The sequence below is a fragment of the Pocillopora damicornis genome, chromosome 5 (genome assembly GCF_964200805.1).
Source record: "Pocillopora damicornis chromosome 5, jaPocDami1.2, whole genome shotgun sequence".
Taxonomy (NCBI): Eukaryota; Metazoa; Cnidaria; class Anthozoa; order Scleractinia; family Pocilloporidae; genus Pocillopora; species Pocillopora damicornis.
In genome coordinates this window covers 11,448,666-11,471,296 of record NC_142674.1, presented here as the reverse complement: position 1 = coordinate 11,471,296, position 22,631 = coordinate 11,448,666, and the positions used below count along the sequence as shown (strand labels likewise).

At 38.5% G+C, this 22,631-nt stretch overlaps 1 protein-coding gene across 1 annotated transcript; it reads left to right on the top strand.

Moving 5' to 3' along the window:
* Positions 1 to 221: 221 nt before the first annotated feature.
* LOC149045233 (vascular endothelial growth factor receptor 1-like) lies at positions 222 to 14,785 on the top strand. The gene is made up of 15 exons (XM_089205871.1): positions 222 to 303; positions 910 to 1,083; positions 1,786 to 2,061; positions 2,865 to 3,188; positions 3,795 to 4,058; positions 4,192 to 4,479; positions 5,768 to 6,016; positions 6,337 to 6,582; positions 10,234 to 10,344; positions 10,705 to 10,714; positions 11,285 to 11,475; positions 12,239 to 12,355; positions 12,732 to 12,916; positions 13,783 to 13,902; positions 14,336 to 14,785. The coding sequence occupies exons 1-15, from the start codon at positions 222 to 224 to the stop codon at positions 14,420 to 14,422; spliced, it is 2,724 nt and encodes a 907-aa protein (XP_089061997.1). The 3' UTR covers positions 14,423 to 14,785.
* The last annotated feature ends 7,846 nt before the right edge of the window (positions 14,786 to 22,631 follow it).

Sequence of the window (22,631 nt, the reverse complement as noted above, 5' to 3'; positions counted from 1 at the left end):
CGCCGATTCCTACGGGATATTAATTACCTGGCCAAATTCTGTTCCGAACTTAGCAGCGTCACCCAACTTCATTACAACCTCACCAAAGAGGACATGCCATTACTGGTCAACAAGGCACCAGGAAGCCTTTGATTCAGCAAAAGCCCTAGCCACCTGTGCAGCATGCCTGGCATACTTTGACGTAACTGCGCCACTGATCCTTCAAGTGGACGCCTCAGACTATGGCCAGGGAGCTGCCCTCTTACAAACCATCAAACCACACAGTAGCAGCGCCCTTGACGAGTCTTCTCTACGACCCATTGCGTACTGCAAAAGGCCTAATCACTACCGAAGAGTGCTATACCTGGCTATTGTTGAAGCCCTCAACACATTCGAGGAATTGCTTTTAGGAAAATCCAACAGAGTCTATACAGACCACCAACTCTTTCAGTCAATCTTCAAGAAGGACCTCGCCTTAGCACCTAAGTGTCTGCAAAAGATGTTGCTTTTCCTACAGCGTTACAATTTTACTATTGTGTATAGAAAAGGTTCTCTCTTGAATTTAGCAGACGATCTATCCAGAACCCATGTCAAGACGAAGCCGTCCATGTCGGACACCTTCCCAATGTTTCACGTTCATCTTGCTCGCTTGGACCCCAACCCACTGGCCCTCACCAATACCACTCTCAAGTTATGTTTTTGCTCTCAGAAGCGTGTCTCGATAAGTTCATAGCAGACCCTTCGGCATCGCGCCAAATACCAAATTAATGAGTTTACCGTAACCAAATGTTAACTTGAGCATTCGAAGTAATTATAGAGAAAGGTAGAAATAGAGACTGCACCGCTGTCTTACATACTTTATTTGGGTAAATGATCCAAACATGTCGTCTATGGTTGTTTATCAAATGTTTTTATTTAAAACTTTGTAAGTGGATGGTGGCTGGAGTGAGTGGAACTCCTGGAGTATCTGTACCAAGCCAGTTGGTGGTATACAAACCAGACAGAGAGAATGCGCCAATCCAGAACCAGCATATGGCGGGAAACACTGCGATGGGACCGGAGCACTGCTGAGAGAATGTAGCAACATGTCCAGTTGCCAAGAAGGTAACATACCAATTGCAGCTTTTCTGATTTCAGTGGATGAAAACTTCTATGTTGAAACAAAAAAGAACAAATACAGGAATGAAATTTAGAGTAAGAAAAAATGAATAGAACCTCTGAGTTTTAACTTTAATCACATAATCATCCAGGCAAAGTATATGAAATGCTCAAATTATCAAAAGTCAGGAGTTCATTATAAGTCGGAAATCCTTCATGAATGCACAAACTCTGTACCTCTACGGAATTCACCATGCTTTTCCTTAAAGAAACAAAACAAATCTCCATTATCATTTGTACTACAATAGGTAATAAATTCTTGGCACAAGTTTTCGCTGATATTTGTGGTCACTCTGTAAGAAGTCTGCACTATATGCATAATGGCGATTACGAATTTCTTTTCGTTGCCCGTGAGCAATACCTTTCTAGTCAAGCCGGTAAAGCTAACTATTATCTACTGACAAGAAATATGTTTGACAATGCGAGGGCCTCAGTTTTGGCATTGACCAGCTAACAAAGAAAATCATTTTAGCTAAACAGGAAATTCTTCCAACATAAACTGAAAAGAAATCTTTCAGCAATGCAAGGACTACTGTTACTAGGTAATTATATGGCGACATCATCGACACAAGAATTTACCTAAGCTTAATTAGTCCACGTTGTTTACTGTTATCCTTATTTATCTATTGTTTTTTTTAATATTTGAAGAATTTCCCTTGCGATTTGAAACAGAGAGGAACCCATCTGTCGGTACAATGAAGATATTCTCAAACAGCAGTTGGCAAAAGCTTTGTACCAGTCAATGGGATGAAGCAGATGAAAATTCAACCTGCATGGCCATGGGCTATTATGACAACGGCGTCTTTGCTAATTACACATGGTACGCAGAACGTGGCAATGCTTCAGAGATGTCCACCGACTACAACTGTACCATTCCGACCAGATGTCAAAACAACTTGGAAAATAAACAACAAATTTGCAAAGGTAATAATGAATTGCACTCATTTAATATCCGCATGATCTCCAAAGATGGTAACTTGATAGATTTACTCACACTCCGGTGATTAAAACTTTCCCGAGATCAATGATTGCTCATCTTCGGGTATCTTTAGGTTCTAAAAAGGTATGTATCGCTAAAAATCTGGCGGGTTTGTTTACGCCCTGAGGCGATTACAGTTGAATTGCTGCCGAAAGAAGAACCTAACTGCGCAGTTATGCATTTCGGTTTCATGAACTTCACAACCTCCAAACCCTTCACTAAGTTTCCTTAAAACTTTAACATCCCTCTAGTTTCCTTTTTTCTCTCTCTTTCGTGAAACTAAGGAATTTTACAATTTTCACCCTACTTATACTTAACTAAATGCCTTTTTCTTGATAATTGCATGAGAAATGCTTTAAAAATGACGTTCTAATTTAAAATGTAAATCACCCCATTGTGTTCGCCTAAAGTAAACGCTTTTAGGGTAAGAATACACGTCTTGAATGTTCCAACATTTATTTAAAAAAATCTTGTTTCACAATTTAAAGCACAGTCACGAAGCAATGTAAAAGAGGTTCGTCGTAAAACATCGCTGCAAGGAAACTATGTAAAGGTCGTGAACTACATCGGACAAAGAACGATACATCCAACGTACGAATACTGATTAATTTACACCTAGAATTTCCCTTAAAACTAAACACTTAGATTGGCATGAACTATTTATCCTTTCATGATTTAAAGGCATTCTTGATTCTTGATAACCAGTATTTTCCATCTTAATGGATTAAAATTTTTGTTATTCCTTAAGTTCCTGTTCGCTTGAATGGCGCAAATGTGGAGTATGGAGGAAGAGTGGAAGTGTTTTACAAGGGGAAATGGGCAAAGATATGTAGGAATGAATGGGACTTTAATGATGTCAAAGTTATTTGTCGTCAACTTGGCTTTGAAGAGGCTTTAGCGGAATTTATTGGGTCAGATATAAAGGCTGAGGGAATACCTTTTGCAATGTCCGATGTCTCTTGCACTGGAGAGGAGTTTGAACTTGCATCATGCGATCGCATCGATGGAAAGTTAAACATTCCACCTCAATGTCAAGCGGATGACAAGGGTTCTCAAGCGTTGTGTCAACCAAGTAAGCAACTAAATTTTTAGGTCTGATTAGTTATTCTGATTTTCGTGATTGTCTTTCTTCTTCCCACTGACCTTCTAAAGTGGAGGGTTAGGGTTAAGGTTGACATGACTTGGTTTAAGGGTAACATGAGTCGACTTAAAATGACTTAGATGATTTTGATTTTATCAACCGAGTTGATAATATAAATTTGCCCCCGTAAAGAGTTCCAAAGCTAAATTTCGAGCGTTAGCCCTTCGTCATGGCGGGTGTTATACTCCCCCACCGACGCAACGCCACAGTTTCTTTAAGAACTTACCCTCCTTATAGCTGATTCAACTTGGTCTTGAGGTGAAATGATGTTAGCTAGGGTGTACATGACTTTCATGAAGGTGATATGACTGCTCATAAGATCACCTGACTTCAGTTAAGGGTTACCTAATGGCTAACAGGATTTTGTTTGGAGTATTGTAACTAAGTTTAAAATACGACATTGTTAAAAGCATTTCTCAATTTAAGCTTTAGCACAGGCAAATATATTCAACTTTTCTATCTCTTCTTGTAGTATTAAGTACAAAAAATTTGATTTATTTTTATAAAATCTTCTAAACTGAACTATTTTTTTTGCAGAAAACCGGAAAGTGTTGAAAAGAGATGAACTCTATTTTGATATTGGTGGCAGAGAAAAGATTCACTGTTCTATATACAGTAAAACCACTCATGCTAGGTGGGTCATTAATGGGCAAAAGCTTGAAATAACAAACTCTACTTCTGAAAGGATCAGGGCTGAAGACAATGGTGATCTGTTCTTTGATGACGTGCAGCTATCTGATGGAGGAATATATGAATGCCAGAGTTTGGAAGATGTTCAATATTACATTGTCTACATTACTGGTATGAAAACACATCTTTTTATATTGTAGAAATAGGCTTAACATGCAGGACATTGCCATGTAAGACAAGTACACTTCTGACTTTTCAACAGTATAGCTATGATATTGGTGCTTTTCATTACTGCTTTCAACAGCAAGATTTACTCAAAAGACGTTGGACCAACAAAGTATAACCCTTATTGCGTACACGTCTGGCATTATAAGCTGTAGTGCTGATGGAACACCGAGTCCACAGATTTCTTGGAGTAAGAAAGGAGGAAAGTCCTTAGACCCGAAACGATTCACTCAAGTATCCAGCGGCAGCCTGCGTATTGGTATTGTAAAGCCTGAAGACAATGGAACATTCACCTGTACCATGAAACAAACTAAAGGACAAAGGAGGGCCACAAGCAGAGATAAAAATATATTAGTGACAGTTATAAGTGAGTGACCAATGAGATAATGTATAGAAAGTCATAAAGTCAGTTCTTCAAATGTAATGAATTTAATTTACTCAGTTTCAAAACCTTTTCGCTGTTCATATCCGCAGCCATGCGAGGCGACATTTTATCGTGGATATGTTTGTTCATTACGGTTGTTCTAAAGTAGGGTGTCCTGTTAAAAGAAATTATACTTAAGTTATTTATCAACAATGTAGTATCCTCGCCATAACTCAGAGTAAGTGCCCTTTGATGAAGCTTATAGTTTCTTTTCAAACTGGTAATGTGCTTAAAACGACTTCGGTTGGTCATGGTGACGAATTCAATTTCTGATTGCATTATAATCGTTTATCTCGCAATTAAGTTACTTTGGATGTGGATTGTGACTTTTGACTGCATATTGTGTCTTCTTCGTGTTATAAGGTCGGTAGATATGCATGACCTTATGAACACTCTGTTTGACTGTGATTGGCTAGAATCCCACACAGGCCTCGATTGCCACACTTTGATTAAATGTTCTTTCGGAGTCCACTGTCGCAAAGTTATTATGTTCTGTGTTTCTTGTGGTCCGCATCCATGTTTCCGGGATGTCTACCCCAATGTCCAATTTATGTTGTAACATGCAAAGTCTTACGTGGATGGCCTCTTTTACCCTGCGTGTATAATAATGGGATCACAATCAATGTACTCTACTTCAGTCTAGAGCAGGTGGTTTCCAGGTGTCTTCTGAAACTGCAGAGGCCTTTGCCTAAGCATGTCGTCTCTCGATCTGTCATATTACTCGTTTAACCACTACTTGCATAGGACTGCATGTCCCGCTGATGTAAACTTCGCATTACTCACAGGGAATCTTTTAACCTCGGGCTCTTGTTTTAAAGATGCAGTCCCATGGATGGCGAGTGACTTGTTACTATTTATAACATCAGTGAAGTGAATGGAATGCTTTCGGTTATTCAAATGCTGTAGCAAACTATCAGCGTTTTCGCGAACCAAGATTATAGGGTGATAAGGTTATCGATTGCTCCTAAAACTCTATAGCGATAACAGGGTAGACCATATTCTCCATGGCTGCGCCTTCTGTCTTTCGTAAACTGGTCCGAGATAATAGGAGTATGTAGACCTCAATACGAAGTTATGTCCGCGATCTGACAAATGATTATATTTCATATAAAGCGCTAGTGTCATTATTAAATGTTCATTATGTTAAGTTATGGCGTTTAATGTGTTCTGTGTAAATGATATTGGAATACCTCCGATTTTCCGAGGACATGTTATTTTATTTACCTCCTAGTTCGACCAAAAGTGGATATTTCTGGAGCAAGCAATCTCATCATAGAAGGAAACAGTGTGAACTTGACGTGTAAAGTTGGGGAGGGTCGGCCTGAACCACAGATCACCTGGCTCAAGAATAATACATTGCACAGACAGAGTTTGTCTCTCTTCTTTTCTGAGATAACAAAGGGGGATGAAGGGCGGTACACTTGTAAGGCAGAGAATGCAGCAGGCTTTGACACCAAAGACATTGACATTTCTGTAAAAGGTGTGTTCGTCAAGTGTACAGTATTTCTTTACACAACTTGATTAGTTATTTATTGCGAAGAACTGGAAAGTCTTTACACTTGTTCTTTTGTTCCTGCTCTAAAAATATGATGGTTTCATGGCTAAGCTAGTAATATAGCCTGACTAACATGGTTTTTGGAAGCATTTGTTTGAAATGATCACAAAATGGTGCATCGATTTCTTCTTTTTTAAATTGTTATTTATTAGTTTTTTTATAGTTATTATTTCTTATTTTTGCGGGTGGAGGGAGGGGGGGAGGCTTATAATTTTGTAATTTGTATTTATATGCTTACTTTGCAGTTCCACCCCGTGTTAGTGATGAGTTAAGAAATTTCATCATTGCATTTAATTCCACATTTACAAAAGAGTGTTATTTGAGAGGTGACCCACAAGTATATGTCAACTGGACCAAGGATGGAGTGCTACTTAATAAAACCAACACCCTAGTTATTAGACAAGCGAAGTTTAAAGATAAAGGCTTTTATGAATGTACTGCTAAGAATGATTATGGAAAAGCAAACTCTTCCTTCTGGATTGATGTCACAGGTAAACTCTATGTTGTAGTTTATGTCATTTATCAAACTTGTAACTTACCAAAGCGTATGTTTTTTAAGCTTAAGCAAAATTTAAATAGACCTATTTTTTTCTCTCTTTTCATCCATTTCCTTTAAAAATATCGACGACCAAGGAACTAAGGAGTCATGATCTTATGATACATTTTCATAGGTGTTAAAGGTAGTTCATCAACTTGGCTTTGAATGTATCATTACCTAAATATTAAGGATTGAAGTTGGAGAGAGATTTTAAATGAACATTCATATCACTTGTTTTAAATTATCAACATTAGTACTCTTTTTTTCCTAGAAAAGGGTACCTGATCACGTAGAGTTGATTCTGACTTACACACACCCAGATTGTAAATGAAGCTAAATCCGTGACCAATTGAAAATCCTGTGATCCACTCCAATGTTTTTATCCCTAAACTAATGTTAAAACGCACAATCTGGATACGTCAAATGACGGATTTCCTATCTTTTTACATTACAGAATGCATATGTTATTTAACAAATAGAGAAGCCTTGACTGTGCTCTGTTCGGTTATAAAGCACGCAGGAAGCAGCTAGAGCACGAAAGAAGTGTAAGGAGAAACACGAGACGTAGTCGAGTGTTTCTTCCCACTTCTTGAGTGCTCTAGCCGCTTCCTAAGTGCTTTATAACAGAACAGAGCACAGTCAAGGCTTCTCTATTTGTTTTATAATAAAGAATCGGTTAAATTACCCAAGCATTACTTTCAATTTTCAAAACAAACTTTATTTCCAAAGCGAACAACAATGTCGTCAGCATGCTCTATACTCTCATAAAGCACGCTACAATAAGCCAATAAGAATCCTTGTTAGAATGGTTCAAATAATCTGATTGGCTGTACAAGACTACAGCTGTCAAAAGTGTCAAACCATCAAAGTTCAAAAACCATCAAAGTTCACATTCTACGATAGTTTACAAACTAAAATAGTTCGGCAAGTCGAATTTAACACTTTTGCCTGAAGTTTTTAAGTCTCTAATACAGAATCTTGAAGTGAAATGTTCAGTGAACTTCAGCCGAATTATGGCTCATAAAAACACGCGAGTTTTTTTCACATGACAAGGTCGAAAACAAACTGTTCAAGGCGAGTATTTTTTGAATGAACGACAGCCGAATTCACCGGAACATGAAGATCGCTCGTGATGGCAGCGCCGCAAAACTCGGCTGCGGTGACTGATGTGACTTTCCACTCAACGTATCGGAAAGGATATCAGAGCAAGCTCTTATTTTTTCACTCGGAGAGTGGCTGATGTAGTTTCTGAGGCTTGCTTTACTGTGATGACCGGAGATCGCCATTATGAGCGAGCCGCGATGAACTTAGTATGATCATATTCGCTCAGACACCGTCATGATTAGTATGAATTTTAACAATTATGCCAGTTTGGTTATATTTTTCATCATTTCTGTTTTGTTCTGTTTTGTTTTTGAACACTGAACTTTACATGCTTTTCGAATGTTAGCTGTTTTATTTTTATTACCGTACATAAGCTTGCAAATTTAACTCAGCGTGAAAATCTTTAAAACTCGGAATGTTATTTTGTTTTTCCTTTTGAGGATTTTCATATCTGCTCACGTTTTAATAACGTAAATTACGGCGCCTAGTATGTTTACAAACCTTTGTTTGATTCTTCTGTTGCTACTTGCCGGCTCGCTTCAGTTCCGAAATTTCACTTTCAATTATCGGAAAAAAGCTAAAAAGAAGTCCCGGAAAAGCTCGAACACAGTACAATTGGCAGATGGTGTGACAGCTGTAGCTACGCTCTATGCTCTATACTCTCATAGAGCACGCTCTTTCAACCAATGACAGCGCGTTATATCCGAACTTTATTATGAATATGTATATGTATATTGTTAAAAGATGAAACTGATATTCATTGAACATATATGTTTTAACATCACACTCAACAACCAAAAAGAAACGGATGAATGTTACTGAGACACATGGGACAACTTAAGGCTAAATAATATATTTTTATGCTGAACGAGAAGAAAACCTTTCGAAAAAATTGACCTTAGTCAAAAATAGGCTTGAACATCACTTTTTTTGTTTTGATGTTTTGTTGTTGTTGTTTCGTCGTTTTATCAAAGGTTGGTTAAATGGGGTTAAAATGGACTATGCAAACCTTATTAATTTTGGGCTTTTTTTAATTCAAGTATCTCCCCAGATTATAGAACCTCCGATCAACCAGTCTGTTACGGAAGGAAACTCTGTGAACTTCAGTTGTCGAGCCTCAGGTGTGCCAACACCAACATTAGTCTGGGTTTTTAATGATGCTGAGCTGCCATTTGGTATAAATCGCGATGGAGTATCATTCCTGGAATTTTTAAGCGTCACAAAAGGGATGGAAGGGTCTTACAAGTGTATAGCGGAAAATACAGCAAATACAACTAGTTCCTCTGCAACACTGCGTGTTTACGGTAAGTTTAATGATCATCATCACGGTCAACGGCAGCGTCAGCGTCATTGCAATCGTCATGGCCATCGTCATCGTTATCGTCATTATCATTAAACTTACCGTAAACACGCAGTGTTGCAGAGGAACTAGTTGTATTTGCTTTATTTTCTGTTGTTGTTTGGAATAGCTTTGCCCATTACTTAACTCGTGATTGACACCTTCTCTTTGAAACGAAATACCTGAAGTTCATAGAGCGATGCAAGGTTATTTCATGTAAATGGTTACATGAAATAACCTTACATCGCTCTATGAACTTCAGGTATTTCGTTTCAAAGAGAAGGTGTCAATCACGAGTTAAGTAATGGGCAAAGCTATTCCAAACAACAACAGAAAATAAAGCAAATACAACTAGTTCCTCTGCAACACTGCGTGTTTACGGTAAGTTTAATGATAATGACGATAACGATGACGATGGCCATGACGATTGCGATGACGCTGACGCTGCCGTTGACCGTGATGATGATGCCGACGATAACCATGGCGATGACGACGATGTGACGCTGACACTGAACTGCTGCTGACGGTGAGGGTGACAAATGTGGACCACGATTTTAATCTATTGCCTTTTCTTTAAGTAGAAAAAGCCTCTGCTCAAGTTGTTCCAGGCAAGTATCCAGCACTCACAGCAGGTGACAATCTCACATTAGCCTGCATCGTCAACGAAGAAACAATAAATGTAACTTGGAAAAAAGATGGAAACTCACCACCCGAAAGAGCAAAGATTCATACACGATTCGATGAAAAAATGAGTGAACTTGCTATAACTGAAGTTGTGAAGGAGGACAGTGGTGTGTATTCTTGTGAGGCACGTAACAAGCCCGGTATGGTTGCCCGTTCCTTTGTAAAAATAAACGTCATAGGTAAGTTGGTGTTACCGTTGTGTCTTAAGAAAATACAACTTTACTGATTAAGAAATATATTTTCAAATAGATGAAAACTGTTTATCAGTTAAAGACGAAACAAATATAGGTCACCTGACCCATTTACATGAAATAACCTTACATCGCTCTATGAACTTCAGGTATTTCCTTTCAAAGAGCAGGTGTCAATCACGAGTTAAATAATGGGCAAAGCTATTTCAAACAACTTGAATTTTATTAGTACTTTTACTACCGTCGAGATTTGTCTAATGGTCATTTATCTACCTTACACAATTAGCTAAGCAAGTGCAAAGTTTCAACACTTTATGGTATTACATTGGCGGATCAGTGGCGGCAGCGGTTGTCATTTCGCTAATTTCCTGGTATTTCCGCAAGCGTCGAAGGACAGGTGACGTCCATTTTTCTGCGTTATTTCAGATTGCTTTGTCTGAAAGTAAAAGAAGGAAATGTTTAAACTTATTAAACATGTCTATTGGGGGGATGGGGAACACTGAGCTACGAGTCTAAGAGAAGAGATATTTTTAGAAGAATTACTCGCGTGCGGCCAAAAATTGCTAATTGCAGAGTTTTTCACATTTGTATATGTATTAATAATAATTGAAATTCAGCAAATATCACGTCACTCCTAATTTGTGCAGATTCAAATTTCCTGCCACTACACAGAATTTTTATTAGAATATTTGATTTAATAAATTAATGCAAAGTTTTTCCTTCTTTATCTCCTTTAATTCATTATTTGGAATTGCAGCTATGGCTCTGTAAGTCAACTACTTTACCTTTCATTCATCAAATTCATCGGGAAAAAAATCCCCCATTGCATGATGACGATAACAAAAATCATATCGCAGTAATTACTTTTATCGTGCTCATCGTGTTTGTGATGCATTATTAACATTCATTATGTGTTTTTAGAATCAGCTTCATTAGTTCCTTTGTTTAATTTCTTTATCTCTTTAGTACCTTCCATAAATTTTCAGTTAGATTAATCCATAGATTTAATACTTTGAAATAAAAATCGAAATGCAAAAAAAAATTTAATTAAATAAGTAAAATTTCTGATTTTAAAACCAACCGTTTCTTTTCTGGTTTTAACAAACATCCGATTGACATAGTGTACTTAAATAACAACAATTACTAATATGTTTTGTAATAATTTATGTTTTTGGTATAGTGAAAACATTGTTCTCTCACTATCGGCAAGAGAGATTATCTCGCCAATCAAGTTATCCTGGCAAACGAATTTTTTTACTCTCTGATTTCTCTTTTCTTTTTATCACTTTTCTTTGTTTTGAACCTGAAAGTAAGCAAGGTTGATTTTCTACATTTAGTCCTGACCAAGAGCAGGCAATTCAGATGGAGCCATTGAATGCAGAGGTAGATGAGTGGGAGGTTGCGGTGAACCGTGTCCTGCTACAAGACGTTATTGGACGAGGGGCGTTTGGAGCCGTGTGGAGAGCTCTCCTGAGTTCACCAAATGGACAACCTGGAAATCGGACGGTGGCCGCTAAATGTTTCACGCGTAAGCACCTTCAATTTGTTCTATTGATACATATGTTGATCTCTGGGGTGGTTATAAAAATGTTTCATTTGGGGAGGGGGGGGAAGGCGTGGTCCAAAATTACTTATCGACCCACGCACACCCCCATCTTCTTCACTCAAGGTTACGCGCGGGAAAAAATAGAAGAAGGCGGGGGGAGCAAACAAACAGAGAAGATAATCAACCAGTTTGATCGTAAAAGTGGTCCTGCAATAATTCTTGTTTCCAACAAGTAGTGTAAAAGGTCACAAGCATAGGTTAGAAGGGGGTTAATATGGATTAATATCCGCAACACCCCACTCCTCCGGGGGGGGAGGAGATCCGCTGCTGAATCCAGTAGAATTTTTTTCTCCCTTTGGACCTATTCCCCACTTACTAGTGACTGATTATCCCGAGTGGGAGTGGGCAGTCTAACAGACTGATTACATGGTGCTTTTCGGTGGCAAAAGACATTTACCGAATGGAAGATGTAAAGCATCTGAAGTGACGGCAAAACTAAAGAAGGTAAGAAAAATTGGTAGGATTTAACCTCAACTGGTTCCAATTCGGCCTTTATACTCATAGTCAACTCAGCCATGGCTGAGGTCAGTGAGTTGGGCAATCTCCTAGCTGCAAAAATTATCATCCAAACGGTAATAAGAAGATGCAAGGTTTGTAACTCTACCGGATTCTTTCTGGCTTGAACCTGCATGCAACAAATGTATTAATCAGAATGTGTCTCTATCAAAGTATACTTTTGTTGTAGCCACTGCTGGAGAGGAAGGAAGGAAATGTTTGATGAGAGAAATTGAGCTGGGGAAACTTATCGGTGAAAACGTTTCGCCAAACATTGTAAAGTTCATGGGCTGCGTTACGACAGAAAGTAAGTACTAAGCGTACAGCATCTTTTCTGAGTATATGTTATTAACGATACTATAAATGCTGAATGAACCCTCTTGAGAGCTCTTAACATGAGATCCGTAACTAGGATGTTAATGGAGCCAAGTTCGTCTTTTTTTTGTGGCAAACAGACTGTTTCTCTTCGAGAGTATGTATCCATCGACAGTTCAGTAAGATTTCGGTTGGATAGCTTGAAATCTCGTTAACGGGGCTAACCGGCTTTCTCCCTTTAACCTGTAGCAAATTTTCTAAAGTAAATTCTGATGAAGGTAGATCCTAAATAAACGAGTTCTTCGTGTAAGCTAAACTGCTTTATGAAGAAAGCCATCAGTAATTTTATCTTTGATACGTCACTTAAGTTCACCCCATACTCATCATGGAGTACTTGCCATGTGGTGACCTACTTGGTTACCTCAGAAAATGCCGAGGAGTGAGGGATCGGTTTTATCTTGGTGAGGGAAGAGCTCAGGATTTGAACAACTACGATCTCGTGTTGTTTGCCAAACAAATCGCCGCCGGCATGGTGTTCCTTGGAACGCGAGGTGTAAGTAGAATACTTGTCACATGTCAATTCTAACTCAGAAAAATCTTTCAGAGATTTAAACTTTTTATTTTTCAATAGCTCGGATTTTGGCCAACATTTATGAGTGCTTTTGGGTTAGATAAACCTCTTTGTTGACATTAGTAGGTCAGCGCAGATGTCAAAAAAAAAAAGAGCCAAAAGAAACGAAAATAAGGTTCATATTAATTCGGTTCCTGCGCCTCAAAAAATCCCAGCTATGATTATCTGGGACGGTGTAAAATTAAGCGTAAAAAAACAAACCCATGCAATTGTCAAAGGTCGTGTATGCACTGATAGCGCAGGTATATAGGTATATATGTGTGTCTGTGTGTGTGTAAAATTTTGACTTTCGTAAAACAGTGCTAAATGCATAGGAGTAAAGCGATGTATATATATATATATATAATATATATATATAAAACCTTATTGCGACACCTAAAAAAATAAAACAAAGGTAAAAATGGAACTCCTTAGCAATCTGTAAAACAAACAAAGGTAAAGATGAAACCATTTTGTCTTTTTCTTTTTCGGAACACAAAGGGTCCTCTGTTGGTTTACTACTTCTAAATTTCATTTTATTATCTTAATTATTATGATTATTAGCATGGTTATGCCTATAATCTTTATCATTATTATCATTATCGTTATTTTCGCTGTTTTAAAAAAATCCAATTTCTTTGATAAAGAAAGTAGAAATCTTGGTTTTGTCAGCATTACAACATTATATAGGGATACCTTAGTTTGAGCCTTTTTTTCGTTCAAACATACTCAGATGTTTGATTCGCCGCTGTACTATAAAAACCTATCGTTTCTTAACCTTTATATTCTGGCTTCTTATCTTCTGGTAGATTATCCATCGTGACCTGGCGGCTCGAAACATTCTCCTTGATAACAACTATGTTTGCAAAGTGACGGACTTTGGTATGGCATATCAAAGCTTTAAGTATGGCAATGGAAATGCCAAAAAGGTAGAAAACACTTTTTTTGTTGCTTCAGTGCAGTTATATTTGGAAACGAGTGGTAAGCGTTAGCATATTCTCTATATAAAGTTAATGTACATGGACTATCAACAGGGTTTCATAGCTCACTTTGACTTACAAGAAAAAAGCAAAACAAAACAGAGTTAGTTATTTAACAGGATAGGTACTCCGGGCATCGGGATTTGTCAATTTCACTAACTTTTTTTCGTAGAAAGTCTCGCGAAAGAAAGTACATTTTCTGTTTTCCGTGACCGCTTTACGAAGGCTAACCTTGGATTGACCGATAAGGGAACGACAAATGTAGCTTTCTTTTCACATTTTAACATATTTACGTTATGTAGCTTCATATTTTTTAAAGATGGCTTTGAAAAAAAAGGGACATAAGTTTTGTACGGAAATCATTTATCGGTTGATTTTCCAGGGACGTTTGCCAATCAAATGGACTGCACCAGAGATTCTGCTAGGAGAGCTTGCTGGACTGTCCACCTTGAGTGACGTGTATGTATAGTTATGTATATCAACCCGCCAACCTAACGAACCTATCACCTTTGGATTTTTCTTTATCATTTCACGTCCGAAGTTCTCTCAGCGATTAATTGTAGAAAATTTGTGATATGCTCCCGTCAGGTGGTCCTATGGAATCGTCCTGTATGAGATAGTTACCCTTGGTAAGCTAAGTTATGTTCAATCAATACCTTTAACGCTTAGAACAGCAATGTGCATGCGCTATAGAAGTGATGCTATTTTAATTACTGTTATTTTAATAAAGATTTGTTTTCACATACTACTTGGCCATACATACATATACATATATATATATATATAAATTTCGGAGTAGAGTCTACCTTGGCATAAAGTGCTCAAAGCTGTGGTAGCGGAGCTGAGTATATATAAGTGAAAGAATCAAAGAGGACGCATCGATTCTCTGTTACTCAGAGTTTCGCGCCTAAGCGCTCGTCAGACAGAACTTAGACAGACAGAACTGACGAGCGCCTAGGCGCGAAACTCTGAGTAACAGAGAACCGATGCGTCCTCTTTGATTCTTTCACTTATATATATATATATATATATATATATATATATATATATATATATATTAATATATAGATTAATATGTAACAAGCTATTTTGATTGTTAATCTCAGTAAATGCAAAGCAAACGGTAAGTCTATGGCTTAAGCATTATTCAGTTATCAGAGACTAACATCAACTCGGACCGAAAAAAGGAAACATTAAACTGCAGTACTGCATTCAGCAAAATTTGATTTGGGCATCATCAAGCTATGTAAATGTACATGCAGATGGCTTCCCTCATACAAAGAGGCCGAGAAGGAAGAATGTTTCTCAGCCAGGGTCATTGTAGAGTTGATACATTCAGAAATGTGATATACACTCGTCCCTATGCATTGACAGGAGGAATTCCGTACGACAGATGGTCAGAAGCCATGGTGATTGCAGAGGTCACAAAGGGATATCAGATGCCAAAGCCCGATCATGTTGATAACAAACTGTGAGTCGCACTTCTCTGGTATAATACCATCGTGTTCCTAAAAATAACCTTAGATCAAAGACAACACATTTAGCGTTCTCGTTGCTGAAATCTTTGCAATAAAATAATTAGGTTACAATCAGCAGCTTTCTGTTACGTGAATGTCAACCAGGAGCATACCGCATTCTGCTGAGATACGGCGTGGACAATTATGACATCAAAATGTACTTAAATAACATTAGAGCGAGTGAAGTAGTGCAGATATGTTCGACTTCCCAAAAAAAATCTGAACTATTGCCTATAATATTTTTAATAACAGTTTCCTGTAGGAGGATCTTATTGGTATTCTTCGCATAGTCCATCAGTAAGTAGTTAAGAGTAGATAATCATTTTAAATTTCAGGTATGATATAATGAAAAGGTGCTGGAATCGAAACCCTGACTTCCGTCCTCCTTTTGAAAGCCTGCGACAAAGAATGGACAAATACATTCGTGAAGAGGTTTGTCTCTAGAATTGACAACTTCCCAATATTTTATGCATTTTAAAGACTATATAACTTTTCAATCTTCTTACCTTGCCCCAATATGTTGGAAGCAATATTTGCTAGCACTGGTTTTATTTTCATTCGCTCTGTGAAGGCTTCAGCTGAGACCTTTCATACTTCTGGCAAGAGACATTTTGCATTGACATTTTCAACTTGTTGGCTCCTTCTGATATTTATGTCGGTTGTGATCGTCCTCAGGGCATAAATCGGCTCAGTTCTATCCACCTACTTGCAACTTCACTATTTTCAGAGAGGAAATAAGAAACTCGCTTAGTGTATCCGCGACTTTAAACCACAGAGATTCTCAGTACGCCGGGGAAGTTATCGCACTTTTCAGCTTGACTTTATTGTGTTTTAACGCTGTGCGACTAATGTGTTACTCTCATTTGTTACTTTCTTTTCAGACATATTTGGAACTTCTTGACATGGGCGCTTATGACAAGGCAAAATACTCCAGGGTTGAAGATCTCGGAGATGAAGATGCAGGACCAAGTGAGGAAGTTGCAAAGGAGGCCTCAGCTAAGGGATTGGGAAGAAGTGCCAGTAACCGTCGTTAGGGTAAATAATCGTCACCTCTCGGTGCTAAACTAAGTGTAGGTTTGTGTTAGTTAAATTTCTCTCAATATCAATATTAGAAGAATATGTGAAAGCTTTGTCCTTGATTAACCAAATGATGATAATAATAAAAGCACAAAACCCAATTAATTAATTCTTAAAGGGTGCCAATAATAAATAATTTAATCGGTTTCAGAATAACAAAATTTGGATAGATATGAATTAAACTTCCGTAATCGATTAAATCAGAAGAGAAAGAAAGAAAGAAACAAAAAACAACCTACTTGAAAAACGGCTCGTTTATGCCGATAGCTGTACTTGGCAAGCTTTTCATTGTTGCATTGTGAAACTATTTAGTAAATTTGTTCGAGGCAGACCTATTAAGAGATCTCCTAACGGCGATTTGAAATTTGGTAAAATTTTGTAGTTTGGTAATGAATTAGTCGTGAGGTATTAACTAGCACTTATCACTTAACGAAGTATCTTCTTTAAATTACATATTGCATCACTTCTAGTGATTTGTTTAACATTCAAGTTACCTTTATTTGAAAACAAGCGAGAGCATTGTTATTGACATTTACCGTTTTGCTGCTAGTATCAAATGCTTTTGTCATAAACGGAGAGAACAGTCTTAATAGAGTGTGAGCTAATTCAAATTAATATTTTCTTAAGTGTTTTCGATTCGTGTGAGAAAAAAAAAAACGCCTTGTAAAGGGTTCATACTTTGGTAGACGGAAACAATTTTACTTTGGTAAATGGAATGCTTTTTTAAAAACTGGACGAAATAAGAGCACGTACGAGCGTTTAATTTATACGCTATCCAAACACAATAAGTTGTATTTAAGATAATGTAAAACACTCTATTTAACATCTGCAATAAAAATATTAGAGGCTTATCTTATGACTATTTATTGATTATCTAGTCAGTTTAGATTGAAACCATTCCGTATCCTCATTAAGCTTTTGGATGACGTCATCAGACTTAGGCGATGGCTGCATCTATGAAATAGCATCTTCATGTATATCACTAAATGAGATATCCACATTCTCAACTTTTCACAATTACGGACGAAGCTATAGCTGGTCGCGTCTTTGACGCATGCTTTATGGGTCTGTTTAGAACTGCGTGTTTGTCTAGGGGAACCTTCGAGTTTGTCATCACGATAACAAAGGAGTCAGTTAGGATTTGTCGATGTTTTGCAGTTATAAAATACACCAGCACTCGAGGAAACAACATTTTTTTAACTGAATCGATAATTTCAAGATGCAACAGAAGGATAAGTTGTAAATGCCTCTGTTATCAATGTTCTGATCCATTGTATTGCTGAAGTGTTTCAATCCAGATTGACTGACCATGGCATATATCTCCCCGATTTATCTTTCCACTGATATAATACTATGCCAGCTAAAAAGAAGCGGTGTTCTTGTTAGTCTATTTTCTAGCCCCTCATTATGATAAAAAAAAGTGTTAAAACTCTTCAGCACTGGCTGTAGAAGAGTTTCTTCAAGGGGATTAAGGGAACAGTCCAGTTGTGGGGAGGGAAGGGAAGAATTGGCGAGGTCTGGAACCTGGGGACGACGTTCTCACAACTGGCGATAAAACGCATGCTAGTCAGCGGTATCTTCAAGCGGTTACCGGTTACCTCGCCACCAGGGAGACTCGCCACCAGCGAACTCGCCACCAAGGAACGATCTCGCCACCAACTTACTCGCCACCAAGCGAAGTCTTCTCGCCACCAACCACCAATAAAGAGATAAACTAGAATAAAGTAGTCGAGGAGAGTGGGATGTTCGAACGAGCACAATTCAAATCGGCCGAATGTTTGTGCGCTTGTCTGTATTTAAATTATGACCTTCAGCGACGTGTTAGATGTGTTCCGTTCCTAACTCATTGACATCAAACCGTATCGCGTTTGTCTTTTGCACGTAAGCGAGGATAAATTGCAAAACTCGATGCGAGGGATAAAAACTTACTTCGGTTTCGAGCGTGCTATCGACAACATACTTTATAAAGTTTGAGTACAGACAAGCGAACAAACTTATCAGTTTCGTACGTGCTTTCGACAACATACTTTATAAAGTTTGAGTACAGACAAGCGAACAAACTTATCAGCCGAACATCCTACTCTCCTCGACTAATCTCTTTATTGGTGGTTGGTGGCGAGAAGACTTCGCTTGGTGGCGAGTACGTTGGTGGCGAGATCGTTCCTTGGTGGCGAGTTCGCTGGTGGCGAGGTAACTGGATACCCTTCAAGCAGCTGAGAACCTTCGTTGTTATTCCTGATGTTTTGAGCAAATTTTCGAAGACGGAGAATCTTTTCTTATTTGGAGGAAGGGACGAGATGTAAACATGGAATGCGAACTCTTGCATCTACGGGATTATAATTGAATCAATATATCTTTGAAGGTGGAAAACCACTTTTCCATTTTTGGTTACCGGTCACCTCGCCACCAAGCAGACTCGCCACCAGCGAACTCGCCACCAAGGAACGATCTCGCCACCAACGTACTCGCTACCAAGCAAAGTCTTCTCGCCACCAACCACCAATAAAGAGATAAACTAGAATAAAGTAGTCGAGGAGAGTAGGATGTTCGAACGAGCATAATTCAAATCGGCCGATTTCGTCGGTTTCGAACGTGCTTTCGACAACATACGTTTATAAAGTTTGAGTACAGACAAGCGAACAAACTTATCGGTTTCGAACGTGCTTTCGACAACATACGTTTATAAAGTTTGAGTACAGACTTTTCAGCCGAACATCCTACTGTCCTCGACTAATCTCTTTATTGGTGGTTGGTGGCGAGAAGACTTCGCTTAGTGGCGAGTACGTTGGTGGCGAGATCGTTCCTTGGTGGCGAGTTCGCTGGTGGCGAGTCTGCTTGGTGGCGAGGTGACTGGATACCGTTATTGCTTACCAACGTTCGCGGGTCTTGATTACTTTATCGAGGATTACAGTCTAACTTGTCTTCTATTCAAAAACGATCTTGATCACACGGGGTCTTATCTTGAACTGAAACGCTAACTATAATTTTCTGTCTAAAAAGAACTAATCATGGATCGTCAACCTAACCAGAAAATATTTCGCAGCTTTTCTCGGAAGCGGTAACACTTAGCTTCAACGGAAGCAGTTACAAATCTTAGTTTTCCCTTTTAGGAACGAATTTCACCACGTCAAACTGGGTTTTCAATAACACAAGGGAAGCTAAAGCATTGTGTTTTATTTGTCAATTTGATTATTTTCTAATTATTTTTATTGCCCAGGTGATTTTCATCATCTATTTCTCTCGTTATGCGATAAATCAGCTGAAACCATCCTTCAAAATGGCTTAAATGACGAAAAAAAGGGTGGCACAAAATTTGCGCTTCCATCATTCGATAATTTGGGTGGCAAATGCCTTCCCTAGGAGTAAGGTTTCTTAGCTAAGTTTTTATTTTCCATTTTCATTTCTTTAACTGAGCTTGAATCTCAGATTTTTCCCCTCATGGTCGAAATAACCGATTGACATAATTTTAGTTCTGAAAAGAAGTGCAGCACATTTTTCACCAATAAAAAACAACAAAAACAAAACAAGACAAAAACAAACAACAACAAAAAAGAAAATGAAAGAGGCTGTTAAGCAAGCTGGCTGAAATGCGCCGTTTTGTGCTAAACATATAGATTTTTGTAATTTTGACAAATTCACTTTTTTCCTGGCAGACCCAATATTCAAAGAACACAACGTTGCGTGAAATAAAGACTCAGCTTTTTTAGAGCTGAGCTTATCCCGTCAACCAAGTATTCAGATATTTTATGCTGACTTCTTCAAACAGTAGAGACTAAGAAGCTGCAGATCCAAAAATGTTGACGTCCTCGCAGGCTGATAACGGAAGGAAAGCCACCTTCACAAATGGCCCTTGAAAGTGTCCTAAAAATAGCTAACGCTACCATTGTTGCTGCTGCAATACTTGTGAAAAACGCACAGCACAAACAGCTTTGACATTTTCCATCAATTAAGTCCATATCCCCTTGTGACAGAAGTGATGCACTCTTCAATGATGGAGAAAGCCTGGGTTTAAAGGGTGTTTTTCCGATAATTATTATTGCATGCTGTCACTATCTATGTCGCTTTTCGGTGTACGCGCGCGTTGCAGACCTATTTCCTCTATTTTTGCTTTAACCATGGCACTTCATTCTCTTCAGGCTCCACGGCGCAGCCTCCATTCTCGTATCCATCAAGAATTAAACTCACCTTGGCCATCTTATACACTGCAATCATTTCAATGGCCTTAGTTGGAAACATTTTGGTGATCTATATTCTGTACAAGAGGCCAGAAACAAGAAGATTAGCAAGCTTCATGTAAGTCAACCTCGCTGTGGCCGACCTGCTCGTAACAGCTGTTGTCATGCCTCAGTCGATGGAACTCATCATTTCAGACAATCTGTGGATCGATGGAACAATTGGTGAACTCCTTGCCAAGCTCATCATGTTTGTTTTCTTCGTGGCGGTCACAGCGTCCCTCTTCTCTCTAACAGGCGTGGCTTTAGACTTCTTCGGAATTGTCTTCCCATGAAAAGGTTCCCTCGCTTTGGGAACAGAAAGATCTTGGTTCCCACAATTTGGATCACCTCAATGTGTCTGATGACTCCATGGCTGATCACAATCAAAGTTAAGAACTCCAGGATAGAATTAAAGTTTACTCAGTTTGGCGAGACTCAAGCAGCTTTGAGAGGTATCTTTCTTTACATCGTAGTCACCATCTACTTGTTGCTCCGAGTTACCATGTGCAGTCTCTATGGACACGTCTGTCACACACTGCACAGGGACAAACTGCTATTGCCATCAACAATCGCGCAACAACTCGGGCCCATGCTACCAAGCGTCAAGTTACGGTCGATCGCTGTCGTTGTTGCCTTTGCACTTTGCTGGCTCCCAGCGCATGCGTATCATATGATTTTGGCCATTGACTTCAGTGTGCGTGAATCGTTGCCATATAATTTTGTGCTGTTATGCTATTGATGTGGACATGTAAACATAGTTGTTAACCCGTGGCTCCTGATATACCTTAAGAAGAAATTCCGTGCCGCATTTAAGAGAATGATAACTTAACCTTTATCGAGAATCTTATTTGCTAGCAAGAATAATGAAGAAGTGTAACTAAACTGCCTATAAGAGACCCGATTGTTCAAGTAAGAGAACATGAAACAATTGGTTCATACATCAGCGTGCGTTCATCGAGATACGAAGCGCGCGGAAAGTTTGGAGAGCACGAAAGATGCGTAAGAGTTACTCGAGGCGTAGCCGAGAACAACTCTAGCTTCTTGGGTGCTCTCCAAACTTCCCAAGTGTTTCATATCTCGATGAACGCACAGCTGATGTATGAACCAATTTCTTTAACATTTTCAACCCGATGGAAAATTTTTTTCGCGAGGGATTTGTTTGCTGACGTCATAAGCGTGCACAATAGGAATATGAAGCACGCTCGCGCAATTGAATTTGATTAGACAAATTTACAAGCTATGTTATAATACCAGTTTACAAGTTCTGTGTGAGGATTATTGTTAACTTTTGATAGGTTCTACTATATTCAAGTTGTGACATTTGCAAGCTCATTACAAGTCTAGCTACCTGCAGACCAAATTAATTGAAATCATATCGATGGATTACGACTCTGCAGAACGTGATCCACTAAATCAAGGGTTGACTTAACCTTTTTTGTCTTCATGCAGCATTTGGCTCGCATGATGGTATAATACAAAAATATAATTATTATGATAGAAAGTGTAGATTTTTACCGCCCTGATGTGCAAGTGTTAAAATGAAGAATTGTGTAGAGATCTAGTTGCCTCTCATTTTCGCACTTTTCTCTTCTTTTCGGATGCCGTTTGTTAAACATGTCCTAAAAAACCTTCGCGCTACCCGGTAACTGTTTGGGAAATGAGACCTGGCCCGCACTCGACAGAATGGAGGAAGTAGAGCCTCCAAAAGAAACAAAACAAAACAGAACGAAAAGATGCACTTTACCATGACAATGCAAATTGCGTTCGAAGAGAAATAGCTCACACTTACATAGTAACATATTCTCATTGCATTGATAGCAAAAAAACATTCACGCATAAACTAAACGGCAAAGATTCAAGGGAAGTTTAG

Bases quoted from the DNA above. Each gene is read 5' to 3' on its own strand.
- LOC149045233 (XM_089205871.1), top strand. From the start codon at position 222: ATGGCCAGGGAGCTGCCCTCTTACAAACCATCAAACCACACAGTAGCA. The intron at 2,062-2,864 runs GTAATAATGAAT...TTATTCCTTAAG, and splicing joins TAAACAACAAATTTGCAAAG to TTCCTGTTCGCTTGAATGGC. The intron at 13,903-14,335 runs GTAGAAAACACT...TTGATTTTCCAG, and splicing joins GCAATGGAAATGCCAAAAAG to GGACGTTTGCCAATCAAATG.